Source organism: Trachurus trachurus (assembly GCF_905171665.1).
Source record: "Trachurus trachurus genome assembly, chromosome: 2".
In the NCBI taxonomy this organism is placed as follows: Eukaryota; Metazoa; Chordata; class Actinopteri; order Carangiformes; family Carangidae; genus Trachurus; species Trachurus trachurus.
The window spans coordinates 795,673-822,500 of record NC_139914.1 but is presented as its reverse complement, the minus strand read 5'-3'; the positions used below and the strand labels follow the sequence as shown (position 1 = coordinate 822,500).

The 26,828-nt window shown below is 43.2% G+C and overlaps 1 protein-coding gene and 1 long non-coding RNA gene across 4 annotated transcripts in view; one reads left to right on the top strand and one right to left on the bottom strand.

The window, feature by feature from the left end:
* Positions 1-26,828, bottom strand: part of LOC311001087 — a 441,127-nt gene that overhangs the window by 129,599 nt on the left and 284,700 nt on the right. The gene's annotated exons all lie outside the window — the stretch shown is intronic.
* Positions 1-26,828, top strand: part of agap1 (ArfGAP with GTPase domain, ankyrin repeat and PH domain 1) — a 130,172-nt gene that overhangs the window by 32,234 nt on the left and 71,110 nt on the right. For all 3 annotated transcript variants that reach the window (XM_083991412.1, XM_083991411.1, XM_083991410.1), the window contains exons 2-7: positions 9,818-9,876; positions 10,374-10,461; positions 15,694-15,779; positions 18,191-18,332; positions 20,210-20,344; positions 26,541-26,668. In XM_083991412.1, coding sequence (XP_083847538.1) covers positions 9,818-9,876; positions 10,374-10,461; positions 15,694-15,779; positions 18,191-18,332; positions 20,210-20,344; positions 26,541-26,668 — 638 coding nt within the window. The remainder of the gene's footprint in view (positions 1-9,817; positions 9,877-10,373; positions 10,462-15,693; positions 15,780-18,190; positions 18,333-20,209; positions 20,345-26,540; positions 26,669-26,828) is intronic.

Below are 26,828 nucleotides of genomic sequence, written 5' to 3'. Positions count from 1 at the left end.
CAAGGCAAGGCAATTTTATTTGTATAGCCTGTTTTTACAAACAGTTTGTCTCAAAGGGCTTTACATGGCATCGTAACAACATCCTCTGTCCTTACAGTTGCGGTTGCTGTTACAGTTGTGGTTGCAGTTTCGGTTGCATTTACAGTTGCGATTACGGTTGCGGTTGCAGTTGCAGTGACAGTTGCGGTTGCAGTTAAGGTTGCGGTTGCAGTTGCAGTGACAGTTGCGGTTGCAGTTGTGGTTGCCGTTGCAGTTAAGGTTGCAGTTGCAGTTGCAGTTACAGTTGCGGTTGTGGTTGCAGTTGCAGTTACAGTTAGCTACAGTTACAGTTGCAGTTGTGGCTCCTTGACACTCAGAAGATAAACTCTCTGATTAAATGGACTCTACTCACTCTGCATTGGAAACCTGAGTGTGTGTCTGTGTGTTGGTGTGTGGCTTATTTTGTGTCTGTGTGTGTGTGTTGGTGTGTGGTTTAGTGTGTGTGTGTGTTGTGTCAGATGAAGCGCTCAGTAGCCGGTGGTGTGACGGTGGTTTTATTTGATTTGGGAAGAGGATGAAAGCTGTCGGCAAACTGCCAACACACCAGTGTGTGTGTCAGTGTGTGTGTAGTTGTGGGGGAGGGTTGTGCGCCTGATTAAAAGCCTGATATTTGGGTCAGTGTGTGTGTGTGTGTGTGTATTAAGCTCATCCGTGCGTGTGTGTTACTGTCTCTGTATCTATAGGAATGCACGTGTGTGTGTGTATCAGACTCTGAGTATTGATATTAATCATATATATTATTGATTATTTGTGTGTGTGTGTGTGTGTGTGTGTGAGTGAAGCTTCCTGACAGTAGAGGTTTTGCATAACAAGAGTTCCTGCATGTACAATATAATCTACACACACACACACACACACACACACACACACACACACACACACACACACACACACACACACACACACACACACACACACACACACACACACACACACACACAAACACACACGCACATGAACACACACACATCTGGATCCTGCTCTGATTTTATTCTGAATCAGCTTCAATGGATTTAGTTTAAAGGGCAACGTCACTGTTTTAATCTGTTGGTGGCGCCCCATACAGTTATACGTGGTTATTTATGTATTATATTATATTATATTATACTATATTATTATGTTATATGTGTGTAATCTTATCGGTCGGAGGCTCTGATCAAGCAATATTATGACTTCTTTCTTGTAATATTAGGACTTTTTCTTGTAATATGGCATCTTTTTTTAATATAATGACTTTTTTCTTGTAAAACTATGACTTTTTTCTCTAAATATAACTTTTATTCTCATTATATTATGACCTTTTTCTTTTAAAACTGACTTTTTATCGTAATATGAATTTTTCTCGTAAAACTATGACTTTTTCTCGAAATATAACTTTTATTCTCATAATATTATGACTTCTTTCTTAAAACTGACTTTTTTTCGTAGTACGACTTTTTTCTCGTGACATTATGACTTGACTTCTTTCTTTTAATACTACAACTTTTTTATTGTAAAACTATGACTTTTCCTAATAATATACAGACTTTTTCTCATAATATTATGACCTTTAAAAAACTGACTGTAAAACTGACTTTATCGCAATATTATGACTTCTTTCTCGTACTATTAGGACTTTTTCTCGTAATATGACATTTTTCTTGAATATAATGACTTTTTTCTTGTGAAACTTCAACTTTTTTCTCGAAATATAACTTTTATCTCATAATATTATGACTTCTTTCTTTTAAAACTGACTTTTTCTCGTAATATGACTTTTTTCTCGTGACATTATGACTTCTTTCTTTTAATACTACAACTTTTTTCTTGTAAAACTATGACTTTTTTACAAGGTTGGTTTGTGTGTGAACTAAGAGATAATAATAAATATAGAATAAATGTTTGTTTAGGAACAGGAAGTGAATCCTTAACCATCGGTTCGTTTTGTGGCGTGGCGTGGAGTGTTTTCTTGGCTCGCTGCTGCAGATTCTTCCTTCGCGCTCTCACTTCCTGTCGCCGGCTGAAACGTTCACTTTCTCACGCTGGACCCTGAACGCCGCCTCTGTCTCTGTCACACCTGCTGCCTCCCAGCGACGCCTCCTCGTGCCAGGAGGAGGAGGAGGAGGAGGAGGAGGAGGAGGAGGAGGAGGAACAGCCTCGTGAACAGCTGGGGCCGCCTGCGAGCAAAGTGAGCGAGGGAGCAAACTCGCCGTAACAATGACGGCTGTTGTGGGCGTTTGTCCCGTCGCCAGGACGATGAGGATGTTACTGATGGGAGCCGTGGTGATGATGTTTCACACACAGAGAGAAGCTGTCGTTAGTCGTTACACTTCAGGCCTCGATGCCCAGTAGAGTCAGAACTTCTATCTATAGTTTCTCCTTGTTGGTGAAACCTGAAGAACAACTTCACTAAACGCTCCACGGCCTCGTTTTAACAACTTTACCCCTCTAAAACAACTGGTTAGAATATTAGGACTTTATTCTCATGAAACTAGGACTTTATTCTACTAAAGTTATGACTATTTTCTCGCAATATTATGACTTTTTTCTTGTAAAACTGACTTTTTTTTATCGTATTATGACTTTTTCTTGTAAAACTATGACTTTCTATGACTTTTTTTTTCATAATATGGCATTTTTCTTGAATATTGTGACTTTTTTATTGTTAAACTATGACTTTTTTCTCAAAATACAACTTTTATCTCATAATAATATGACCGTTTTCTTTTAAAACTGACTTTTTCCCGTAATATTATGACTTTTTCTCGTAAAACTATGACTTTTTTCTCAAATATAATTTTTATCTCATAATATTATGACCTTTTTCTTTTAAAACTGACTTTTTTCACATAATATTATGACTCCTTTCTTTTAATATTACCAGTTTTTTATTGTAAAACGACGACTTTTTCTCATAATTTGACTTTTTTCCTTGTAAAACGGACTTTTTTATTTGGCAATTACTTCTTTCTTGTAAAACTATGACTTTTTTCTCGTAATATAACTTTTATTCACGTAATATTATGACCTTTTTCTTTTAAAACAGACTTTTTTATTGTAATAATGACTTGTTTCTTGTAAAACTGTGACTTTTCAGTCTTTGAAAAGAAAAGTTTCTCAACGTGGCCCTAATACTCCTCTCTGCTTGAGAGAAAAATCTAAAAAAAAATCGTAGAGAAAATCGTAAATGGGCGACTTGAACCATGTGGAGTAAAGAAAGACGGACGGAGACAGACCTGAGGTCAGGCTGCACTGGTGCATGCTGGGAGTTTCCTCGGAGGTCGCTGCAGGTCGCGTGTCACCTCCTCCCGCTGTAATTAGTCGCCGTGTTGTTGTTATTCAGCCTCACAATGGGCTACCACACTGAGACCCTGAACGCAGCACGAACACTGAGCAGCCGTCCGCTCGCCGTCCGCTCGCCGGGGTCAGAGGTCGACTCCCCTCACCCCTCACCCCTCCTCCCCTCCTCCCCCCTCCCTCCTCCCTCTGTTACATTCATGACGGGAACAGAGGCGTGTGTGTGTGTGAAACATGTTGCAGTTCAAGTTCACACAGTGATGGAGTTTGATCAGCCGTCGCCGCGGCAACGTGAAACCCGTCAGATCAAAGAGTTGTACTTTCTACCATCTGATTGATTGATTGATCGGCTCGGCCAATCACAGCGCAGCTTCTTCTTCTCTTCTGCTGCCACTTCCTCAGGCGGCGCTGATCTGATTGTGTGTGTGTGTGTGTGTGTGTGTGTGTGTGTAGGAAATACCCACAATCCCAGTTTTTTAATAAAAGCCTCAGTCATTAATCAGAGCTATGAGAGGCTGTCGCCGTCTCCTCTGTTCCCTTTGTCTTTCCTCCTTCCTCCCTTCCTTCCTTACTCCTCATCATCCCTCCTTCATCTCTCCTTCCTTTCTTCTTTCCATCCTTCCTCTGCTTTCCCTCCTTTTATCCTTCCATCTTTTCAGACACATCAACATCAGGAAAACACTTCCTGTCAGATTATAGTCTGAAGGCCGTTCTTCTCCTCCTTTCTTCTCCTTCTCCTTCTTCTCTTTCTTGTCGTTCTCGTTCTTCTCTTTTCTTGTCATTCTCCTTTTCTTTTCTTCTTCTTCTCCTCTTTTTTGTCATTATCATTCTTGTCGTTCTCCTCTTTTCTCGTTCTCTTCCTCTTTCATCTCCTTATCTTGTCATTCTCCTCCTCTTTCTTTTCATTCTCTTTCCCTTCTTGTTGTTCTCCTCTTCCTCCTTCTCCTCCTTCTTGTCGTTCTCCTCTTCCTCTTTCTTGTCATTCTCTTTCTCCTTCTCCTCTTTTCTCGTTCTCTTCCTCTTTCATCTCCTTCTCCTCTTTCTTGTCCTTCTCCTCCTCTTTCTCCTCCTCTTTCTTGTCGTTCTCTTTCCCTTCTTGTTGCTCTCCTCTTTCTCCTTCTCCTCCTCCTCTTTCTTGTCCTGCTCCTCCTCTTTCTCCTCCTCCTCCTTCTTGTCCTCCTGCGGCTCTGTCTAGTTGCTGCATCGTCTCTTATGAATCTGTTTCTTCACTGACTGAGACAAGCGAGGCTGAATCTTCTCCAGGAGTTAGTCTGCACCGCTCTGTTGTATGTGTGTGACTGCAGACAAGCTGTGTGTGTGTGTGTGTGTGTGTGTGTGTGTGTGTGTGTGTGTGTGTGTGTGTGTGTGTGTGTGTGTGTGTGTGTGTGTGTGTGTGTGTGTGTGTGTGTGTGTGTGTGTGTGTGTGTGTGTGTGTGTGTGTGTGTGTGTGTGTGTGTGTGTGTGTGTTGACCTCACACAGCTGTGTGTGTGGAAACGGAGCCGTTAGCCGTCAGACAGGTTTAATTAACGTTGACACATGCAAATTGACAGACAGGTACACACACACACACACACACACACACACACACACACACACACACACACACACACACACACACACACACACTGTACAGCTGTCAGCACCAGGCAGATGAGTTCAAGTTGAAAAGCTTTATTGACAAAGACAAGGACAAACAGACGCAGCAGCTGAGTGAAGACGTTAATCAGTAAATGAAATGTCTGTTGGTTATAGAGTCAGTCAGTTCCACAGAGAGAAGATGTTTCACACTGATCAGAGCTCAGTGTCTAAAACCTCAGCAGCTTCTCATCAAATCAAATGTTTCATGGGTTCATGAGGAGGAGAAGGAGAAGAAAAAGAGGGAATAGATGATGAAGTAGCAGAAGAAGAAGAGGAAGAGGAAGAGGAGGAGGAGAAACAGCGTGAAGGGAAATAATGTGATGTCACATGTGACTGATGAGGCGGCGCTCTGATTCGCCACACACACACATACACACACATATGTAGCCTATACTACACACACCCGGCCCTGAGGGGAGAGCCACACTCCTCCCAAGATCCCACTGAGCGTGTGTGTGTTAACACAATAGTGTCATTAGTGGCGTGTGTGTGTGTGTGTGTGTGTGTGTGTGTGTGTGTGTGTGTGTGTGTGTGTGTGTGTGTGTGTGTGTGTGTTTGTAGCCAAGATCATCTATTCAAACCTGCATCACCTCAGGCCGTGTGTGTCTCTGTGTGTGTGTGTGTGTGTGTGTGTGTGTGTGTGTCTCTGTGTGTGTGTTGGGGGTTGCATTGAAGACAGATGAGTTGTTGTTGTCATGGAAACGACATCAACACAACATTTCACATGCAGCTGTTGTGTGACTTGTTTTGTAAACAACAACAACAACAACAACCAGAGAAAGGAGTAAACAAAGACGTCAGCTCTTCTTCTTCTCTCCTCTGCATCAGAGCAGAGTCAACCTGTTTTCAACCATTTTTTAAATCTTTGTATGTGTCCTTTTTAACTTTGCTGAGAGTAGGCTACTTGTACTTCTGTGTGGTTGTAGGAATGTGTGTTATCATTGTGTTGGGTATGTGTGTGTGTGGTATGTAGGGATGTGTGGATGGTTGTGTTGCTGCACTGTTGATGTCCTTCCACAACCAAGCTCCTAACGGAAGAATAGAGTAGGCTACTTTTCAATTGAATTGAATTGAAACAAATGAACAAAGTCTGTGCAGCGTGAGCCTCTGTTCTCCCAGTGCCAGTGAACGCACCGCGGTCTGTGATGTTGGCCGTGTTGTTGTGTTGTGTTGTTGTGTTGTGGAGCGCTGGTCGGAGGCGTGGGCGCCACGGAGACAAACAAACAGGAAGAATGTGGAGTGGTCACATTTTCCACTGGGGGGGGGGTCAGTGATTGACAGCTGGTCGTCATGGAGACGTCTGTGAAGTCATCACTGTCTTCTGTTGTTGTTTCTGTGTGGAGGTGTGAATTCCCAGCATGCCTCAGGACACGCGGCAGTGTTTGTGTAAGACGATGACATCACTGTGAGGTCATCGCACCGCCACCGCTGCTTCTTCCTCTTCTCCTTCATCTCCTCTTCCTCCTCCTCCTCATCTTCCTCTCCTTCTCCTCTTCCTCCTCCTCCTCCTTCTCCTTATTCTCCTCCTTCTTCCTCCTCCTTTTTCTTCTCCTTCCTCTCTTTCCCCTCCTCCTTCCTCTTCCTCCTACTTCTTCCTCTTCTCCTTCATCTCCTCTTCCTCCTCCTTCTTTTTCTTCCTCCTCCTTCTTTTTCTTCCTCCTCCTCCTCCTTCTCCTCCTCCTCCTTCTTCCTCTCCTTCCTCCTTATTCTCCTCCTCCTCTTCCTCCTCCTCTTCTTCCTCCTCCTCCTTCTTCTCCTTCATCTCTTTCCCCTCCTCCTTCCTCTTCCTCCTACTTCTTCCTCTTCTCCTTCATCTCCTCTTCCTCCTCCTCCTTCTTCTCCTTCTTCTCCTTCCTCCTTCTCCCCCCTCCTCCTCCTCTTCCATCCTGCCTCCAGATGTTTCTCTCTGTGCAGCTGTTTCCTTCAGCTCTTTACAGTGAACTCAGATCAGTACTTCACCTGCTGCAGCTCGTTGATACTTCTCACAAAACATCAAAATTAACGTTTGTTGTAAAAACCACAAAGTTTCAGATTCAGACGATGTCACAGTGATGTCACAGTGATGTCACAGTGACAGGAAGTGGCCACATCTGGACCAGCAGCTGTTCACCATCTGAGGATTCATATTGATCCACTGATCACAGCAGGAAAACACCAATAACCACGGATTGATCCTTTTAACTTAAGTGAAACTGGTTTAGATCGGCTCCCGTCTGGTCTCCATCTTGTTTCATCCCTCACTTCATCTTCTTTTCTTCTTCCTTCTCTTCTTCTTCTGAAAGTCGGAACAATATCTCAGGAAGCCGGTGCATATTCTCATTTGTCCAGGTCATAGTATTTCAAAGGAGGTTAAATGGAAAGCAACTGGACTTAGTTATTTGTCTAGGAAGACGTCCCAGTCCCAGCCTGGTCAGCTGCTACATGACCTGATGAAGCCTCTTGGATGAAGGTGAAACGTCTTCTAGACAAATAACTAAGTCCAGTTGCTTTCGATTTAACCTCCTTTGAAATATCTCAGAAAGAAAGTTTAAAATGTCTAGAGAAAAAAAAGGTCAAATTTCTAAAAATAGAAATGTAAAAGTCCACTATGGGATGGATCCAGACGGATGTTTCCTCTCCACTCTTATCTTGTTTATTCCTGTTTTGTCTCACAGCTGCCTCCATGTACACACACACACACACACACACACACACACACACACACACACACACACACACACACACACACACACACACACACACACACACACACACACACACACACACACACACGGTGCTGTGGTGAGTTCAGGGCCTGTCGGTTTTTGCAGCTTTTTGCCTCTTCCTCCTCTCCTCCTCTTCTTCTTCTCCTCCTCCTCCTCTTCTTCTCCTCCTCCTCCTCTCCTCTTATTCTCCTCTTCCTCTCCTCTTCTTCCTCCTCTCCTCCTCCTCCTCCTGTGTTGACACAGATAGATGTGATGATGGAGGGATGGATGGATGGAGGAGTGTTTTCACTCCCTCGGCGCTCGTTCTCATTTCCATGTTGTTCCTCCCTGAAGCGATGAAGAGGAGCTCGACATCGTTTCCTCTTCCTCCTCTTCTTCTCCGTCCATCTGTTCCTCCTCTCCTCTTTTATTTGTCCCTCCATCTCTCCATCTCTCTCTCTCCTCCTCCTCTCTTCCTCCATCTGTTGGTCAGAGGAGAGAAGCAGCTCTCTCTTGACCTTCTCCTCTTCCTCCTCCTCCTCCTCTTCTCCTCTTCTTCTCCTCCCCTTCTCTTCCTCTCCTCCTCTTCTCCTTCTCCTCCTCTTCTCTTCCTCTCCTCTTCCTCTCCTCCTCTCCTCTTTTATTTATCCCTCCATCTCTCTCTCCTCTCTTCCTCCATCTGTTGGTCAAAGGAGAGAAGCAGCTCTCTCTAGACCTTCTTCTCCTCCTCCTCTTCTCTTCCTCCTATTCCTCTCCTCCTCCTCTTCTCTTCCTCTCCTCCTCTTCTCTTCCTCTCCTCTTCCTCTCCCCCCCCCCCAGTTAACCAGTTCCTCCCCGGCTGTGGGTCGGTCTGGGGGAACTGGAGGAGCCCCCGAAAAACAGGAAGCAGCTGGATCAACATCCTGCCTGGCAGAGAGGGGGGAGGAGGAGGAGGAGGAGGAGGAGGGAGGGGGTGAGGGGGGTGAGGGGGGGTGAGGGAGGGGGTCAGGTCCACCAACACAAGCCAACGTCTGTAAAACCCTCAACAATGCCCCCCTCTGTGAGCAGCAGCCAATGGGGAAGCTCCACACAGATACCAACACACACACAGAAACAAGCTGTGTTTGTATCCTAGCAACAGCAACAGCTGGAGGAAAACATCTGTTTGAGGATGAGCGGATCAGTCCATAATAATCAGCAGCTGTTCAATAATCAATAACTGATCTCACTGTGAAGGGATTCCTGTTGCCCCGGGCGACACCAATGAGGTCACAAAGTCACATATTACATTATTTTATTTTATTTATTTAGATTTTAGTTATTTTAAATGTATTTTAAAAAATAGGTTATTTTTAGACCTGAACGGGCAGAAACAAACAGATTTTCACAATAAAAGCCCAGAGACTCTGTTCTTGTTAAATCAACAGTTTTATATCAGATTAGTTGAGTTTAGTTGAGTTGAGTTTTTTATTTGCACATTATATAATATAACCTGCATAAACAATTAAAATAGTCAAATTAAACATTGTGCAGGAGAGGTAGAAGCCAAAAAGCCAAAAAAAAAACAATTTATAGATTACCCCCCCCCCCCCCCCCCCCATTTAAAAAGGAGCTTGATTGTTGTCTGATCAGCAGAACTGTTGCATTCTGGGTAAAACGTCTCGTTCAGATTCATAAAACAGTTTAAAAACATGGAGGTGGAGAATGATGTGTTCAAGGACCGGGACAAGCTGCACTGTGTGTGTGTGTGTGTGTGTGTGTGTGTGTGTGTGTGTGTGTGTGTAGGAGGAAGATCAATTCTCCTCCACCTCATTTCCCATGACCCCTCAGCCTTTCTGCCCACACACACACACACACACACACACACACACACAAACACACACACACACACACACACACACACAAACACAAACACACACACACACACACAAACACACACACACACACACACACACACACACACACACACACGGTGGTTCATTCATTCTTGCTGAGTCGTTATCACAACATCTGGAATCGTTCGTCTGAAGTTGCTGAGTCGCTCCCGTTCACATCTGGAGAAGTCCTGAACTCTGTGTTTCACTTCTGTGTTTGTTGTTGTGTTAATGAAATCCCGCGCTGCACCTGAACGCACCACCAGGCCATCGTTGCCATGGCTGCAGTTGATTGACAGCTGTCTCCGTCTCTCTGTCTCCTCCAGATGCGTTCGTGAACAGTCAGGAGTGGACGCTGAGTCGGATGGTGCCGGAGCTGAAAGTGGTGAGTTCAAGGACCCGTCTGTTTTTGCAGCTTTTTGCCTCCTCCTCTTCCTCCTCCTCTTCTCTTCCTCTCCTCCTCCTTTTCTCTTCCTCCTCCTCCTCTCCTCTCCTCCTCCTACTCCTACTCCTCTTCTCTTCCTCTCCTCCTCTCTTCTTCCTCCTCCTCTTCTCTTCCTCTCCTTCTCCTCCTCCTCTTCTCTTCCTCTCCTCCTTCCTCTTCTCTTCTCTTCCCCCTCTTCTCTACCTCTCCTCCTCCTCTTCTCTTCCTCTCCTCCTCCTCTCCTCCTCCTCCTCCTCCTCCTCTTCTCCTTCCTCTCCTCTTCTCCTCCTCCTCTTCTCTTCCTCTCCTCATCCTCCTCTTCTCCTCCTTCCTCTCATCTCTCCTCCTCCTCCTCCTCTCCTCCTCTCCTCCTCCGTCAGGTTAAATCATCATGTTGTGACTGTAGCTGCTGCTAACCCCCCCTCCTCCTCCTCCCCCCTCTCTCTCCCCCGCTGCAGGGCATTGTGGGTAACCTGGCCAGCGGTAAGTCGGCGCTGGTGCACCGGTACCTGACGGGAACGTACGTCCAGGAGGAGTCACCTGAAGGTAGAAGCTCCGCCCCCTTTGACCTCTTTATGCTCACAGGTGGAGCTGGATCTGTTGACTCACTCATCAAACAGGAGAGAATGTTAAAGAGGTTTAAAGACGATGTTTCATATCTGAGGGAAGTAGATTCATCCAGAGTCAAGAAGAAAAAGAAGAACGTTTATATTTTATTTTTACAAAAACAATTAATTAAATTAATTTACATTTCTACCAGGTAGAGTTCACGTTGTTAAAGTTCTACAGAACCTAAAGAAAATACAGATTTACCTGCAAATAAAATGCAAAAGGGTGGAACCAAATGTTTTTAAAGCTGTGTGAGAAGAAGAAGCCGTAGTGGTAGTAGTAGTAGTAGTAGTAGTAGTAGTAGTAGAAGCAGTATTCCTCCTAGCTGGTCCTGGATCAGCGAGCAGCAGCTGCTCTGGTGAATAACTGAGCAACTGAGATGAAACTTTAACGAGCTGCTACAGTGAAGAGTCGACGACATCTTCCTCATTAATATTAATTAACCCCCCCCACACACACACACACACACACACACACACACACACACACACACACACACACACACACACTGTACTTCCACTGCCCCCCCTCAGGCAAAGACCCACTTCCACTAAAGCTCCACAGTCCTTTAATATTTCACCAGCAGAGTGGACACGCTACACAACACTGTTAGTTAGTTAGACTGGGAACGCTGGGAACGCCGGGTGGAGGGATCAGAACCAGTGGAGCTGAACCATCAGATCTGGATCCAGAAGCGTGTTTCCTGAACCTCATTAACCCTTTGAAGCCTGATATGAAGGACCAGCAGCGGGTTAGGGTTGTATAGGGAGGAGGAGGAGGGGGAGGAGGAGGAGGGGAAGGAGGAGAGGGGAGGAGGGGGAGGAGGAAGAGGAGGAAGAAGAAGGAGAGAGAAAGGAGGAAGAAGAGGAGAGAGGAGGAAGAGGAAGAAGAAGAGAGAGAGAAGAGGAAGAAGAGGAGAGAGGAGGAAGAGGAAGAAGAAGAGAGAGAGAGGAGGAAGAGGAGAGATAGAGGGGAGGAAGAAGAAGAGAGAGAGAAAGAGGAGGAAAAGGAGAGGGGAGGAGGACAAAGAGGAGAGAGGAGGAGGAAGAAGAGAGAGAGACGAGGAGGAGAGAGGAAGAGAGAGAGGAAGAGGAGAGATAGAGATAGAGAGGAGGAAGGGGAAGAAGAAGAGAGAGGAGGAGGAAGAAGAGGAAAGATAGAGAGGAGGAAGAAGAAGAGAAGGGGAAAGAGGAGGAAGAGGAGGTGTTAAATCTGGAGGAGGTGAAGAGTTGCTGATCTCTCAATGATCTGAGAGGAGGAGGAGGGGAATCCCCCCTTTGCGGTGCGTTCGCTGCTCGGTGATAAAATCGTCCTCGGCTCCGTTAGTTTCCTCTGGTTCCTAATCCCAGCAGCAGCTACAACAACAACAACACATCCAGACCCGGGTCCTGGATCAGGATCCAGACCGGCCTCCACCAGCAGCTCCTCCTCCTCCTCCTCCTTGCCGCCGCTGCCTTTGATCCCACCACTTGGCAGCAGCGGCGCGCGGCGAGGAAGTGGCGTTTGAGCTCCAATTAAAGAAAAGGAGTCTCTGAAACAACGCTGCTCGACCTCAGAGGGAGGAGGGAGAGGAGGGAGAGGAGGGAGAAGGAGGGAGAGGAGGGAGAGGAGGGAGAGGAGGGAGAGGAGGAGAAGGAGGGAGAGGAGGGAGAGGAGGGAGAAGGAGGGAGAGGAGGAGAAGGAGGGAGAGGAGGGAGAGGAGGGAGAAGGAGGGAGAGGAGGAGGAGAAGGAGGGAGAGGAGGGAGAGGAGGAGAAGGAGGGAGAAGGAGGGAGAAGGAGGGAGAGGAGGGAGAGGAGGAGGAGGAGGGAGAGGGAGAGGAGGAGAAGGAGGGAGAAGGAGGGAGAGGAGGGAGAGGAGGGAGAGGAGGAGGAGGAGGGAGAGGGAGAGGAGGGAGAAGGAGTGGGAAGCCCGAGTGTCGTTCCCACATTCCTGTGCTCTAAAAATATGCACAGCAGCCCGGATTCCCATGGCGACTGATTGGGAGCAGAGTTGGTGGCTGGAGGGAGAGCGCCACGGCGACCGCAGCAGCGCCACAGTAACCACAGCGCCACGGCGACCACAGGATGAACACAGAGCTATTCTCGTCTCCAGCTGTGGCCCAGAGGTTTAGAGTCGCCTCGGACACTTTTACCTGCACTGTCCCTGAACGCCTCACGCTGCATTCAGGGACACTCAGACCTCCAGGTTCCCTCGTTTATGAGCTTTAAAAACAGAAGGAAACAATCTGCAAATAAAGACGTAAAGACGGACCGCGGGTTCAGCTTCAAACTGATCAGTATTTATGTTATTGATCGTTCTAAATTTTACAGATAGAAACATTTACGTAGAATTTTCTGTCACTTTAATATCAATAATCAATATCATCTCTAAGGATCAACAGTCACAGCCGCTGCTCGTTTGTCTGACTGTCCCTGAATGCACCAATGGACAGCAAAAGGAGAGAATATAAAATATGAAGTGGACTGGATTGTATTGGTTTCTCCACATATTGATCGATTGATCGATCGATTTTCATCGCCCCACTGGGACAAACAGTGGCCAGGTCATGAAGCCTCAGCATCGGGGGTGGGGGGTGGGGGGGGGTTAAATATAAATGTAAATACCCCCCAAAAACCTCAGAAAGTCAAACTCCAGCCGAGCACATGGTCTCCATTACACAGAGGTTATTGGACTAACTTGTGGAAGTGTAGACCTGTTACATTCACTTGAAAAATAATTAAGAAATAAAGAAATAAAAGCTCTGTTTTTCATAGTATTCTTTTATTTTTCAGTTTTTCAGAGTATTTTTTTTCCTGATTTAATAATATTTCAAAATCCCACGAGAAGCTCCCACCTGCAGGTAACGTCAGGACTGATTTCAAAATAAAGGCGCTCCATCAGACTGCTCTGTAACAACAGGTCGTCTCCTCTCAATAATATCTGATTTTACAGGGAACACAGTGACAATAAGAAAAGTTAGTGGACTTTTCCTTTAAAAATCACATTGCATACTATTGAGGTGAATCCGTTTAGGAAGGACACCTTTATTTTGAAATCAGTCCTTACTCTCTGTTGTATGTACACGTAGCACAAAACAAAGCCGTGGAGAGATCACCGTAACGTTTAGATGTTAAACTTGCAGGTTGGAGCTTCTCACAGCATTTTGAAATCTTGTTAAGTCTGAAAAACAGAAAAAATACTACTCGTAAAAACAGGAAATAAAATAATAAACTCCTGGTGTTTGTGTATTTGTGCTGTGACATGTGAGTCGCTGCAGCTTCAGAGGTCGACGCTCGTTCAAGAACCAAAACCGCTCACCGTTCAGCCGCGTTAAAAATAAAAACTGAGTTAGTAAATGATTGAGAGGAAACAGATCCAGCCCCCCCCATGGTTGAACTGTGATGATGTGTTCACTGACCTCCAGTTGAACCTGCTCTTGTTTCTTGTTTGTGGTTGTGGTTTGTTCTTTTCTCTTCTTTTTCTCCTTCTCTTGCTGATGAACTCTGTTAACGCTGGTTCACTGTTGCTGCATCTTTGATGTTGTTTGCTTTGTTTCCTCCTCTGCTTCTTTCTGGGCTGCTCTTGATAAAACTAGCTGACGTGGACGCAGGTAACGACCCCCCCCCCCCTCATCCCTCATCCCTCCATCCCTCCATCCCTCCATCCATCCACCCTCAGACGGTGGAGAACAGCTCAGCTTCAGCCTCACGTCCAATAAAAAAACATCAATTAATTCATCAATAAACCGATTAATCTAGAAACTGGTTTCTGGAAAGAAAAGAATGAAAACTCCATTTCCCATAATGCACTGCTCAGACAGACGATGAAGCTGAAGCTGAGCTCGACTCAGCGTGTAGCTCCGCCCCCTTCGCCTCTTAGCTCCGCCTTTAAAATTGACCTTCATCATCTTCATCATCCTCTTGTCAATAACTTTATTTATTCAGGTGAGTGTTGTCTTAAAGAGACAGTACACCCAAAACACCACAGTCAGCAGCACCACCACAGGGAAGATAAATTGAACTTTAATTTATCATTTTACAAGTTCATTTTTAGTTTTTAGTTTTTATGAGATTTAGATTGAACTTATATATAAAAAAAAAAACTAAATGAACTTTAAAAATGAAAAGGTCGACACCTCGACCGTCGTCCCATGAGCTCAATATAAAAAAAAAAGATTCATGGGAAACGATCATCAATCCCAGTAGAGACGACGAGGCGTTCACTGACCGGAGTTTAACCTCCGACTCCTGTGGGAAAAAGTAATGAAAACACACAAAATAAATAAAAACTCATTTTATTAGAGGATTTAAAGGGATAGTTCAACATTTTGTCTAACTGGCCCATTGCCATAATCCCTTTAGTCATAGCAGTAGGTTCGTTACCTTTAATTGTCGGTGCAAGATATTTTTAGAACGGCGGAGCAGAGCCGTGAGCTGCTCAGAGCTACGCTACGGAGGCTCATGGGATTTCTTGGTTTCCCTCATCAAACTCATCAAATACGCAATCCAACAACTCCACAACGCTCTGGTGGACAAGTTGTGACCTGCACATTCACCACGCTATGAGATAATAACACAACGTTACCACACAGAGTTGTTTTAGAGGCAAATACAGAGACTGCTTGATGAAAAACTGTCCCTGAAGGCAACGTGCATCAGCGGTTTTGCATGAATTTCCCTCTAAAACAACTCTGTCTGGTAACGTTGTGTTATTATCTCATAGCGTGGTGAATGTGCAGGTCACAACTTGTCCACCAGAGCGTTGTGGAGTTGTTGGATTGTGTATTTGATGAGTTTGATGAGGGAAACCAAGAAATCCCATAATGAGCCTCCGTAGCGTAGCTCTGAGCAGCTCACGGCTCTGCTCCGCCGTTCTAAAAACAGCTTGCACCGACAATTAAAGGTAACGAACCTACTGCTATGACTATAGGGGTTATGGTGATGGGCCAATTTGACAAAATGTTGAACTATCCCTTTAAATTGAAATGAGTCTGAGATGATTCAACAACGACTTCCTGTTTGTCTCTTCATGTTCTTCATTTTAATGAATCACTGCACACCGATCATGTAGCTTCATCATCTGTCACCTGATCAATAAGTCAATCAATCAATGAGTCAATGAGTTAATCAATCAGCGCTCTGACGTCCTGTCCTTGTCTCCTCATCTCCTCGTCTCCTCGTCTCCTCAGGCGGCCGCTTCAAGAAGGAGATCGTGGTGGACGGTCAGAGCCACCTGCTGCTCATCAGAGACGAAGGCGGACCCCCGGAGGCTCAGGTCAGTACTGCACCTGAACGCACCACACCCTCATGTTGTTACCCAGCATGCATCAGCTCCAACGGCGAGCACAGACCACTGTACTGTCCACCTACAAACCGGATTATGTTTAATCCAGTTTGTGAACCACATTAAATGTAAACTAGTTTAGAAACCAGATTATACGCAAAACACGTTTTAAAACAGTTTAGAAAACCAGTTGACGTGTAAACCAGATTATATATAAACCAGTTTTTAATGGTTGCATGTAAATAGTTTAAATGTAAAACAGTTTTTGAACCAGTTTATATCAGATTATAAACCAGTTTATATGTAAAACCAATTCATATTGTACCGTATTATATATGTTACCAAATGATACCAGACTATACCTGATTATAAACCAGTTTGTGAACTAGATTAGATGTAAACTAGATTAGAAATCCAAATCATATGTAAACCAGCGGCCACAAGTGTTTCCATCCAGTTCATATACAGTCCTTAGAATAACCTCCAGAACACAGATTATAAACCAGTTTATATGTAAGTTTATAAACCAACCAACCAGTTTATGAACCAGATTAGATGTAAAGAAGTTTAGAAACCGTATTATAAGCAAAACAGTCTTTAATGCTTGTATGTAAACTAGTTTGAAATCATATGCAAAATCAGTTTATATGTGAAATAGTTCATAAATCAATTCATATAAACCAGTTTATATGTAAATTTATAAACCAATTTGGGGTATATACTAGGCCAGGGTACATACCATATTATATAGAAACCAGATTATAAACCAGTTTGTAAACCAGATTAGATGTAAAGAAGTTTAGAAACCAGATTATATGTGAAACAGTCTTTAATGGTTGTATGTAAACTAGTTTAAAAACCACTTTATAGGGTGAAATAGTTCATAAACCAATTCGTATTATGTTACATACCAGATTATAAACCAGTGTGTGAACCAGATTAGATGTAAACTTGTTAAGAAACCAGTATGTCAGGCAGTTGTTATTCCATACCAGATTATATAGAAACCAGATTCTATATAATCCAGATTACAGTGTGGACGGGTTTTTAAAAGTGAAACGGACAAAAAAAAACAGTGAAACTCTGAGTTGTTCTGAGGTCGACAGATATGTTGTTGTGTAGTTGTTGTCTATGTTTGTGTGTGTGTGTGTGTGTGTGTGTGTGTGTTGCGGTGTAAAGTGGGTCGGCTCAGGTTTGTTCAAAGTGACCAAATGGATTTCTGAAGTGAGTCTAGACACACGATGAATAATTCACCTGTTTTCACTTTTATCTCCGTCGTCCTCGTCCTCCTTCTCTCCGTCTGAGGCCACGACAACGCTGCTGCTGCTCAGTGTGTGTCTGTGTGTGTCTGTGTGTGTGTGTCTGTGTGTGTGTTTTAACCCTCCTGTCGTCCTTCTGGGTCAAATTGACCCAATCTGTTTCCTTCCTCCTCCATCCTTCCTTCTTTCCACAATCCTTCCTTCCTTCCTTCCTTCCTTCCTTCCGTCCTTCCTTCCTTCCTTCCTTCCTTCCTTCCTTCCTTCCTTCCTTCCTTCCTTCCTTCCTTCCCTTCGTCCTTCCTTCTTCTTCCTTCCTCTTTTGATCCAATTGACCTGATCTGTTCTCTCCCTCCATCTTTCTTTCCTTCCCTTTTCACTTCCTTCTTTCCCTTCTTCCCTCCTTCTTCTTCCTTCCTTGAACAAATCTGTTCCTTCCCTCCATCTTTCTTTCCTTCCCTTTTCCCTTCCTTCCTTCCTTCCTTCCTTCCTTCCTTCCTTCCTTCCTTCCTTCCTTCCTTCCTTCCTTCCTTCCTTTCCTTTTTGACCCAGTTGACCCAAGCTGTTCCCTCCCTCCCTCCTTCTATCTTTCCTTCCTTTTTCCCTTCCTTCTTTCCTCCCATCTTTCCCTTTGTCCTTCCTGCTTTCCTCCCTTTTTTCCCTTCTTCCTTCCTTTTTCTTCTTTCCTTGAACAAACCTCTTCCTTCCCTCCATCTTTCTTTCCTTCCTTCTTTCCCTTTTTCCTTCCTTCCTTCCTTCCTTTTTGACCCAGTTGACCCAATCTGTTCCCTCCCTCCATCTATCTTTCCTTCCCTTTTCTCTTCCTTCCTTCCTTCCTTCCCTTTGTCCTTCCTTCCTTGACCCAGGAGGACAACAGGAGGGTTCATTAAATAAAGTTGTGTTTTGTGTTATTGTTGTCTGTCTGTGTGTGTGTTTTAAATAAAGTTGTGTTTTGTGTTGTTGACCTGCAGTTCGCCCTGTGGGTGTGTGTTTTAAATAAAGTTGTGTTTTGTGTTGCTACTGTGTGGGTGTCTGAGTGTGTGTTTTAAATAAAGTTGTGTTGTTGTTGTGTTGTTGCGCTGCAGTTTGCCCTGTGGGTGTGTGTTTTAAATAAAGTTGTGTTGTTGTTGTGTTGTTGCGCTGCAGTTTGCCCTGTGGGTGGACGCCGTCATCTTCGTCTTCAGTCTGGAGGATGAGATCAGCTTCCAGACCGTCTACCACTACTTCAGCCGCCTCGCCAACTACCGCAACACGGCCGAGCTGCCGCTGGTGCTGGTCGGCACGCAAGGTACACACACACACACACACACACACACACACACACACACAACATGGAGCACGCTGTGTGTTTTCATAAGGCGCTACTGCCATCTAGTGGCGTGTTGCCGTGACTACAGGTAAAAGCATCAGTGAGTCCAGTAGAAACTCAATATTCATAACAACTGATCAATAAATGAGTCAAACTGGATCTCTGCATTTAATATTCACTTTATTTTATATATATTTACAATCATTCATTTATATTTATTTATATCAATGTTTAAACTATAGATTTATACCTATTTATATATATATACCTATATATATTAACTGCATTCAGTTGGGACAATAAACACATTAATAGACTGAACAAAATAATGAATAGGTATTGTAATTATGATGATTATTATTAGTTGTAATAGTGTGAATTAACTGCCATGATTATAACTCACTAATTACAAATCTTAAGTTTGTGTGGCTCGAACAGATTCAGATCATTTTTCTGTCGGTAGATAAATATATGAATGGATTTATGGTGATTGAAGCTGCTTCTTCATATAAAAATACAGTTTATTTTAAATTGTTATGGATGTCAAAGTTCACGCGTTAACATGTACGATTAATCTGTAAAACAATAACGCGTTGAAAAAAAATAAAGAATGCACAATGAATCGGATGTGGCAAAGTTTCTGATGGATTAACTGTAGTTACATAAATGACATCCTTCAATACAAGATATAAGAAGTGATATTAATTTATATCATCTCTTTTTGCCTTTTAATATTGATTTTATTTGTATTTTATATGTAATTTTATTCCTTACTGTTTGTGAGCCCTAATGTCTTTTGTTTCCTTTATTTATTCTCTTAACACATAAAGGATTGGATATAATATTTAGTATTTTAATTGAGGTATTTTTTTTACATACTGTACCAGTGTTGGTCTGAGGGTTAATTTTCCCAGAAGTCTTAGGGTGAGACGCGGTCGACTCTGACCAGCAGAGGGCGTCAGAGGATCAGTGGAGAATAAACAGGACGAAGGTTCAACAGCAGCTTCATGTCACCAAACCAAACATTATTTAAGTTATTATGGTTTTATTTATTATTTATAGAATAAAGAATAAAATTTATAGAAAATTGAAACTGTCCAGGTTCATATGTTGGGATGTGTTTTTAGCTACAGTGGCCCTGAAGGGTCAGATCTCACTTTACTGTTGTGTTGAAGCTTCAGTGAACTGATCCCTCTGGGCCACCGTAGTTTATTGTGTTGATAATAATAATTATAATAATAATCATTTTATTTATAGGGCACCTTTCAATACAAGGTTACAAAATGATTATTATTATTATTACCAAATGATACTGGACTGATACAGAAACCAGTTTAGAAACCAGATTAGATGTAAACTATTTTAGAAACCGGATTGTATGTAAGAGAGTTTTTAAAACAGTTCAGAAAACTAGTTAGTTAGTTTGTCATTTATAAAGCAGTTTACATTTATAAACCAGTTTCACATATAAACCAGTTTATATGTGAAATAAACCAATTACATACCAGATTAGAAACCAGATTAGATGTAAACTACCGGTAGTTAAGAAACCAGATTATATAGAAACCAGATTACAGTGTGGAGTGCAAATAAAATAACTCAACTCAACTTTATTTATAAAACACTTTAAACAGCTGGAACAAAGTGCTGCACATAAATAAGAATAGAACATAAGACATAAAACATAAAAACAATAAAACAAGAGCGAAACATAACATTAAAATAAAGGATAAAAAACTAAAAGAGTCACAACAACAAGAGAAAGGCCAAACGATTAAACTGAGTTTATAATAAGATAATCTCTCTGTCTCTCTGTGTCTCTGTCTCTCTGTGTCTCTTCCTGTTTTCCCGTCCAGATGCCATCAGCTCGGCGAACCCGCGCGTCATCGACGACGGCCGCGCGCGCAAACTCTCCAACGACCTCAAACGCTGCACCTACTACGAGACCTGCGCCACCTACGGCCTCAACGTGGAGCGAGTCTTCCAGGACGGTAAGAAGAACAACGCCAAACCGCCAAACCGCCAAACCGCCGCCCACATGACCTCGTGCTCCCGGTCCAGTCCTCTGGGAAGGTTAACGTCACCTCGATGCCCCATTCGGCCTCTTAATCACACGTCAATTAAGAATTAAATGGACCCGCTCAGCTATTTAGCTCAAACCGAACAGCAATTAAGTTTTATCATAGCGAGAGCGAGAGCGAGGGAGGATGAGGAGGGGGGAGGAAGGTGAGGGGGGGTAAAGGGGGGGTATGAAAAGAGACGACGAGTCCCCGACGGGATTAATAAAAAAAAAAAGAATCAGACATTATAGGAGGAAGAGGAGGAGGAGGAGGAAGGAGAGTGTCCGGAGTCAAGGTCCTGCTGCTGCTGAATCAGTGCGTTTGGTTTCAGCTGCTGGTCTGAGCCGGGCGGGTGGAGACAGAGACGCCACCTCAGCAGAATGAAACAAATCAAATCAAATCAACCAATTAAAATGAACTTTATTTGTCCTGCAAGAGAAATTTGTCTTGGGCAAGTAACAACTGGCTTGTACATACAATAATACAAACATACACATCAGAATATGCAATAACAGTAACGATGGCAAACATACACCAAGAGAAGAGAAGGAAAGAAAGTGCGGTGAGTGAAATAAACTGTAGGTTCAAATACTTAGAATTAACAAAGTTCAGATAAAAACATACTAAAAACTAAAAAAAACAAGATATCTGATAGATAGTTTATAATCAAAAATCTGTTTAAAACTCTGTCAGAGAGAAAAGTTTTCCCTCCGTCTGCTCCGGGGTTTCTTTCTTTTTCTTTTTTTTTCTCACAAATAGTAAAAAAAAAAAAGAGAGAAAACCCTGCGGCCGCTTCTTCACCTCCGTTAATCAGAGGAGACGTTAATGAAGCGGCGGCGGCCGGTCGGTCGGCAGGCGCAGGGTTAACGGCGGTAATTAGACGGGAATAGATGACACCGTGGACTCTGTCGGTTAATTAGCAGAGAGAGTGTGTGTGTGTCTGTGTGTGTGTGTGTGTGTGTGTGTGTGTGTGTGTGTGTGTGTGTCGGCCTCCACCTGAGCTTCACTCTCAACCCTGGATGAAACAAACACCCAGCGTCACCATGGTTACCAGGAGGACCAGTCTGTCTGGGTGGATTAGTGTGTGTGTCTGGTTATTTTCAAAATAAAACGCCTGTTGGCCTTTATTATACAGAAAACTATAAGGTTAGAATTTGTGCTTTTACTTTGAAAACAGGAAGTGAACCTCCCTGACTCGATGTAGCTAGCTCGTCCCGTTAACGCTGTCTGACCGCTCAAGCCGCCAAGTTGCTACAATACGTTGTTTTATACGATGTTAATACGATGCTAATACGATGGTTTATCATCAACATCGTGCGTTAACGTGTTGAGTTTGAGGATAAACACGCGTGCGTACGTTTGTGATGCCTTCAGGGTCACGTGTGCTGTTTCCATCTGGGAAACATCTGGGGAAAAAAAACGATAAAAGGTTGAACATACAGAATAGATAAATAGATTTCAGCTCATTTGCATATGTAATTATTGATGGATAGATAGATGGATAGATAGAAAAAGAGAAAAAAAAAGCTTTTATTGATAAAAGATTGAACATACAAAATCAATCCGACAGCAAAACTCAATATTACGGACGTACAAAAGTGACTTTGAACGCATCGTTTCTCATTTTAAATGTGATTGAACACGACTCCTGGTCTGTTTCAAACCGCTCCACTCGTCTCCGGGTGTTTTCCCGTTGTCCTGTTCGCGGTGTGGAAGTGACCGGTGATCGGTGATGTCACGTTGTGTTGCATCATGGGTAATTTGAGCGTAACGCTGCGAACTCAACAGAAGAAGAGAAGCAGCTCGGTGTCTCGGCCGCTAAACGCTGCTGATTATCCTCTTAATTATTCCTGTGTGTGTGTGTGTGTGTGTGTGTGTGTGTGTGTGTGTGTGTGTGTGTGTGTCTCCTTGTGTTCTTGTCGTCATTATCCCAAATTAATCAGTTTTTTAATCATCCAGCAGAGCGATGAGTTTAATGTTTCCTGTTGACGCCTGAAACACGACAGCAGCCTGCAGCTGTGTGTGTCTGTGTGTGTGTGTGTGTGTGTGTTGTTATAGATACTCATCATCATCACTCATGTAACACAAACACACGCACACACAGACACACACACACACAAACACACACACACACACACACACACACACACACACACACACACACACACACACACACACACACACACACACACACACACACACACACACACACACACACACACACACACACACACACACACACACACACACACAGAACAGAACAGAGTCACTTTTGTTTCACCTGTTTGTTCACCTGCAGATGTGGATTTCCAGAATAAAAGCTCAGAGACACAAACAGGAAACAGATTGAACTTGATCAATTAACATTCATTTAATAAAGTTTATAAACAATATTGATATTGATTATTGATAAATTAGTGAGAGTTCAAGATTTGTTTTTGTTATTGGTATAATGTTCAGTTATTTATCTTAATTATATTTATTGATTTAGTATTAGTATCAGTTTTTACTTCCTCTTCCTCTTCCTCTCCTCCTCCTTCTCCTCTTCCTCCTCCTCCTTCCTCCTCCTCCTCTTCTTCCTCCTCTTCCTTTCTCTTTCTCCTCTTCCTCTCCTCCTTCTCTTCCTCCTCCTCTTCCTCTTCCTCTCCTCCTCCTTCTCCTCTTCCTCCTCCTCCTTCCTCCTCCTCCTCTTCCTCCTCTTCCTTTCTCTTTCTCCTCTTCCTCTCCTCCTCCTCTTCCTCCTTCCTTCCTCCTCCTCTTCTTCCTCCTCTTCTTTTCTCTTTCTCCTCTTCCTCTCCTCCTCCTCCTCTTCCTTTCTCTTTCTCCTCTTCCTCTTCCTCTCCTCCTCCTCTTCCTCCTCCCCTTCCTCCTCCTCCTCCTCCTCCTCTGATTTAAATGACATTTGCAAACGTCCTCGTTTGTCGATTAATAAAATCACAATTTATGAATGAATGAGTGTGTGTGTGTGTGTGTGTGTGTGTGTATTGATCTTACGCATATTTCCGTGACCTTCGCTTCACTTGTCGTCTGGATTGATCGTGGTGGCGGCGGCAGCGAGGCAGCGAGGAGGGAGGAGGGGGGGCTTTAATTACAGCGCTCATATTCAGCTCCATTATCAACTGGATCATCGTCAGAGCGACGAGCAGAGGCTCCTGGAGAGGAAACGCTGAGTCGTTCTAATCCGACCTGATTGGTCCGAGAGTGTGTGTGTGTGTGTGTGTATATGTGTCCTGTCCCTCTGTTTGAAGCCACACACACTCTAATGAAACGAACGTCCTGAGTCGACATCACAGCTTTAGAAACTCAGAACAGGTGAAATCATTCATCTGCTCATTGATTGATTGATTGATCGATTGATTGATTCTGCTCTGTGTTGTAACAAATTCAAAATATCTGGATTTAGAAAACATGAACTCAGCTTCATTTGTTTCTCTGTTTCAGCTCATTTGCATATTTAAGTATAGATAGATAGATAGATAGGTAGTCAGCTCATTTGCATATGTAATTATTGATTAGATAGATAGATATATAGATAGATAGATAGATAGATAGATAGATAGATAGATAGATAGATAGATTTCAGCTCATTTGCATATGTAATTATTGATTAGATAGATAGATAAATAGATAGACAGATATTATCTCATTTGCATATGTAATTATTGATTAGATAGATAGGATTTCAGCTCATTTGCATATGTAATTATTGATTAGATAGATAGATAGATAGATAGATAGATAGATAGATAGATAGATAGATAGATAGATTTCAGCTCATTTGCATATGTAATTATTGATTACATAGATAGATAGATAGATAGATAGATAGATAGATAGATAGATAGATAGATAGATTACAGCTCATTTGCATATGTAATTATTGATTAGATAGATAGATAAATAGATAGACAGATATTAGCTCATTTGCATATGTAATTATTGATTAGATAGATAGGATTTCAGCTCATTTGCATATGTAATTATTGATTAGATAGATAGATTGGTAGATAGATAGATAGATAGATAGATAGATAGATAGATAGATAGATAGATAGATAGATAGATAGATAGATAGATAGATAGATAGATAGATAGATTTCAGCTCATTTGCATATGTAATTACTGATACTAGCGGTTGTTTAGCGTGGCGTCTCTGAGGAGGAAATAATAGAATCGTGTAAATAATTTTCTCCAGAGACGATTCAGGAGGTCGAGTCTCTTTGTTTTAGTGTGTGTGTGTGTGTGTAACATGTAATTAGCTGTAATGGGAAGTGAAGCCTCGTCCAGTCGGGGGAGTGACCTCTGTGTGAGGGATGGAGGGGGGGAGGGGGGTGACAGAGCTGCTCCCTCGTCCATCAGAGCGCTAATTTAATTAGGCTAATTGTAGCGACATGAACTCCCCCAACACACACACACACACACACACTTCTTCCTCTTCTTCTCTCTAATCCTGGTGCTAACGAGCTGCGGCGACCTCCCACCGTCACTCACATGTTCATGTTCATACACATGTTTATCATCAACATCGTGTGTTTACGTGTTCAGTTCCAGGATAAACACAACGCGTTCAGGGTCACAGGGATGTTGCAACATCTGGAAACAAGAAAAAAAGCTTCTTATTGATAAAAGGTTGAACATACAGAATCAGTCTGACAGCAGTGATTGATTTTGCACAAGAATCAAATAAAACTCAATATTACGAACATGCAAACCTGTCTTTGAATGCATCGTTTCTCACTTTAAATATGATTAAAGACGATGCGTTCAGGGTCGCATGTGCTGTTTTCATCAGGGATGTTGCAACATCTGGAAACAATAAAAAAAAGCTTTTTATCGATAAAAGGTTGAACATACAGAATAGATAGATAGATAGATAGATAGATAGATAGATAGATAGATAGATAGATAGATAGATAGATAGATAGATAGATAGATAGATAGATAGATAGATAGATAGATAGATAGATAGAGTTCAGCTCATTTGCATATGTAATTATTGATAGATAGATAGATAGATAGATAGATAGATAGATAGATAGATAGATAGATAGATAGATAGATAGATAGATAGATAGATATTTCAGCTTATTTGCATAGTAATTATTGGTAGATAGACAGATTTTTATTGATAAAAGGTTGAACATACAGAATCAACCTGACAGCAGCGATTTGATTTTGCACAAAAAGCAAATAAAACTCCATATTACGGACGTGTAAAAGTGACTTTGAACGCATCATTTCTCATTTTAAATGTGATCGAACACGATGCGTTCAGGCGTCCTGACTCTGATCTGTTTCAAACTGCTCCACACGTGTGAAAGTGAGGAAAGTGAAACAGTGCAGAGTCAGCTTCACCTCCTCCTCCTCCTCCCCCCCCTCCCTCACTCTGTGGTGGTGGTGACGGCCCCGTCATAAATCTGATGGTGGTGGTGGTGGTGGTGGTGGGGGGGGACGACTGGCAGCTCCTCAGAGCAGAAACAGAGATTGATGGATAAAGTTAAATTGCATTAACGGTGCAGTTTAAATATTTAGCGCGGCCTTATCATAACTGTTCTTAACACTTAAAGGTAAAATACAACCGCTGCTGCTGCTGCTGCTGCTGCTGCTGCTGCTGCACGTGCAGGTGGTGGGCGGGGCCACGGCAGGTCACATGACCACCTGATTGACAGACAGAGGGAGGGGGGAGGGAGGGGGAGGAGGGGAGAGAAAGACTTTACTGAGTCCATTATCTCCGTCCCAATAAACACAGGCCGCTCGGCAGCAAAGCGTTGTTTTTAATTGGGCTCGTTAAAGACCCGGCTTCGTTAAGGAAGTTAACGAGTTAACGAGGAGCCGCTCGTAAACATTTAGCTCCAGGTGACACCAAGGGCAGAGAGAGAGGTCCACCTTAACTCAATACTTCCTTAAAAAACCACAACAACACAAACATAAAAACAGCTGTTCTGGAAATATATGCAAATTAGCGCATATTTAATTAGATATTGCCTCATTTACATATTTAAATATCTAATTTGACTTAACTTGTAATACAAAAAATGTTTGTCTTCATGTGAGTGATAAACCCGGGACGTTTCATGGTGAAATGTGTTATTTAATGTTGAATGTTTCCACCTTTAATGTGTTGCAGTGGCTCAGAAGATCGTGGCGAGCAGGAAGAAGCAGCAGCTCTCCATCGGCCCGTGCAAGTCGCTGCCCAACTCGCCCAGCCACTCGTCTGTCTGCTCCACACAGGTGTCAGCCGTGCACATCAGCCAGGTCGGAGCTCACACACACACACACACACACACACACACACACACACACACACACACACACACACACACACACACACACACACACACACACACACACACACACACACAGTCTAATGATGATGTCATAGCAGTGACTGTCTTTGTCTCAGTCGAGCAGCAGA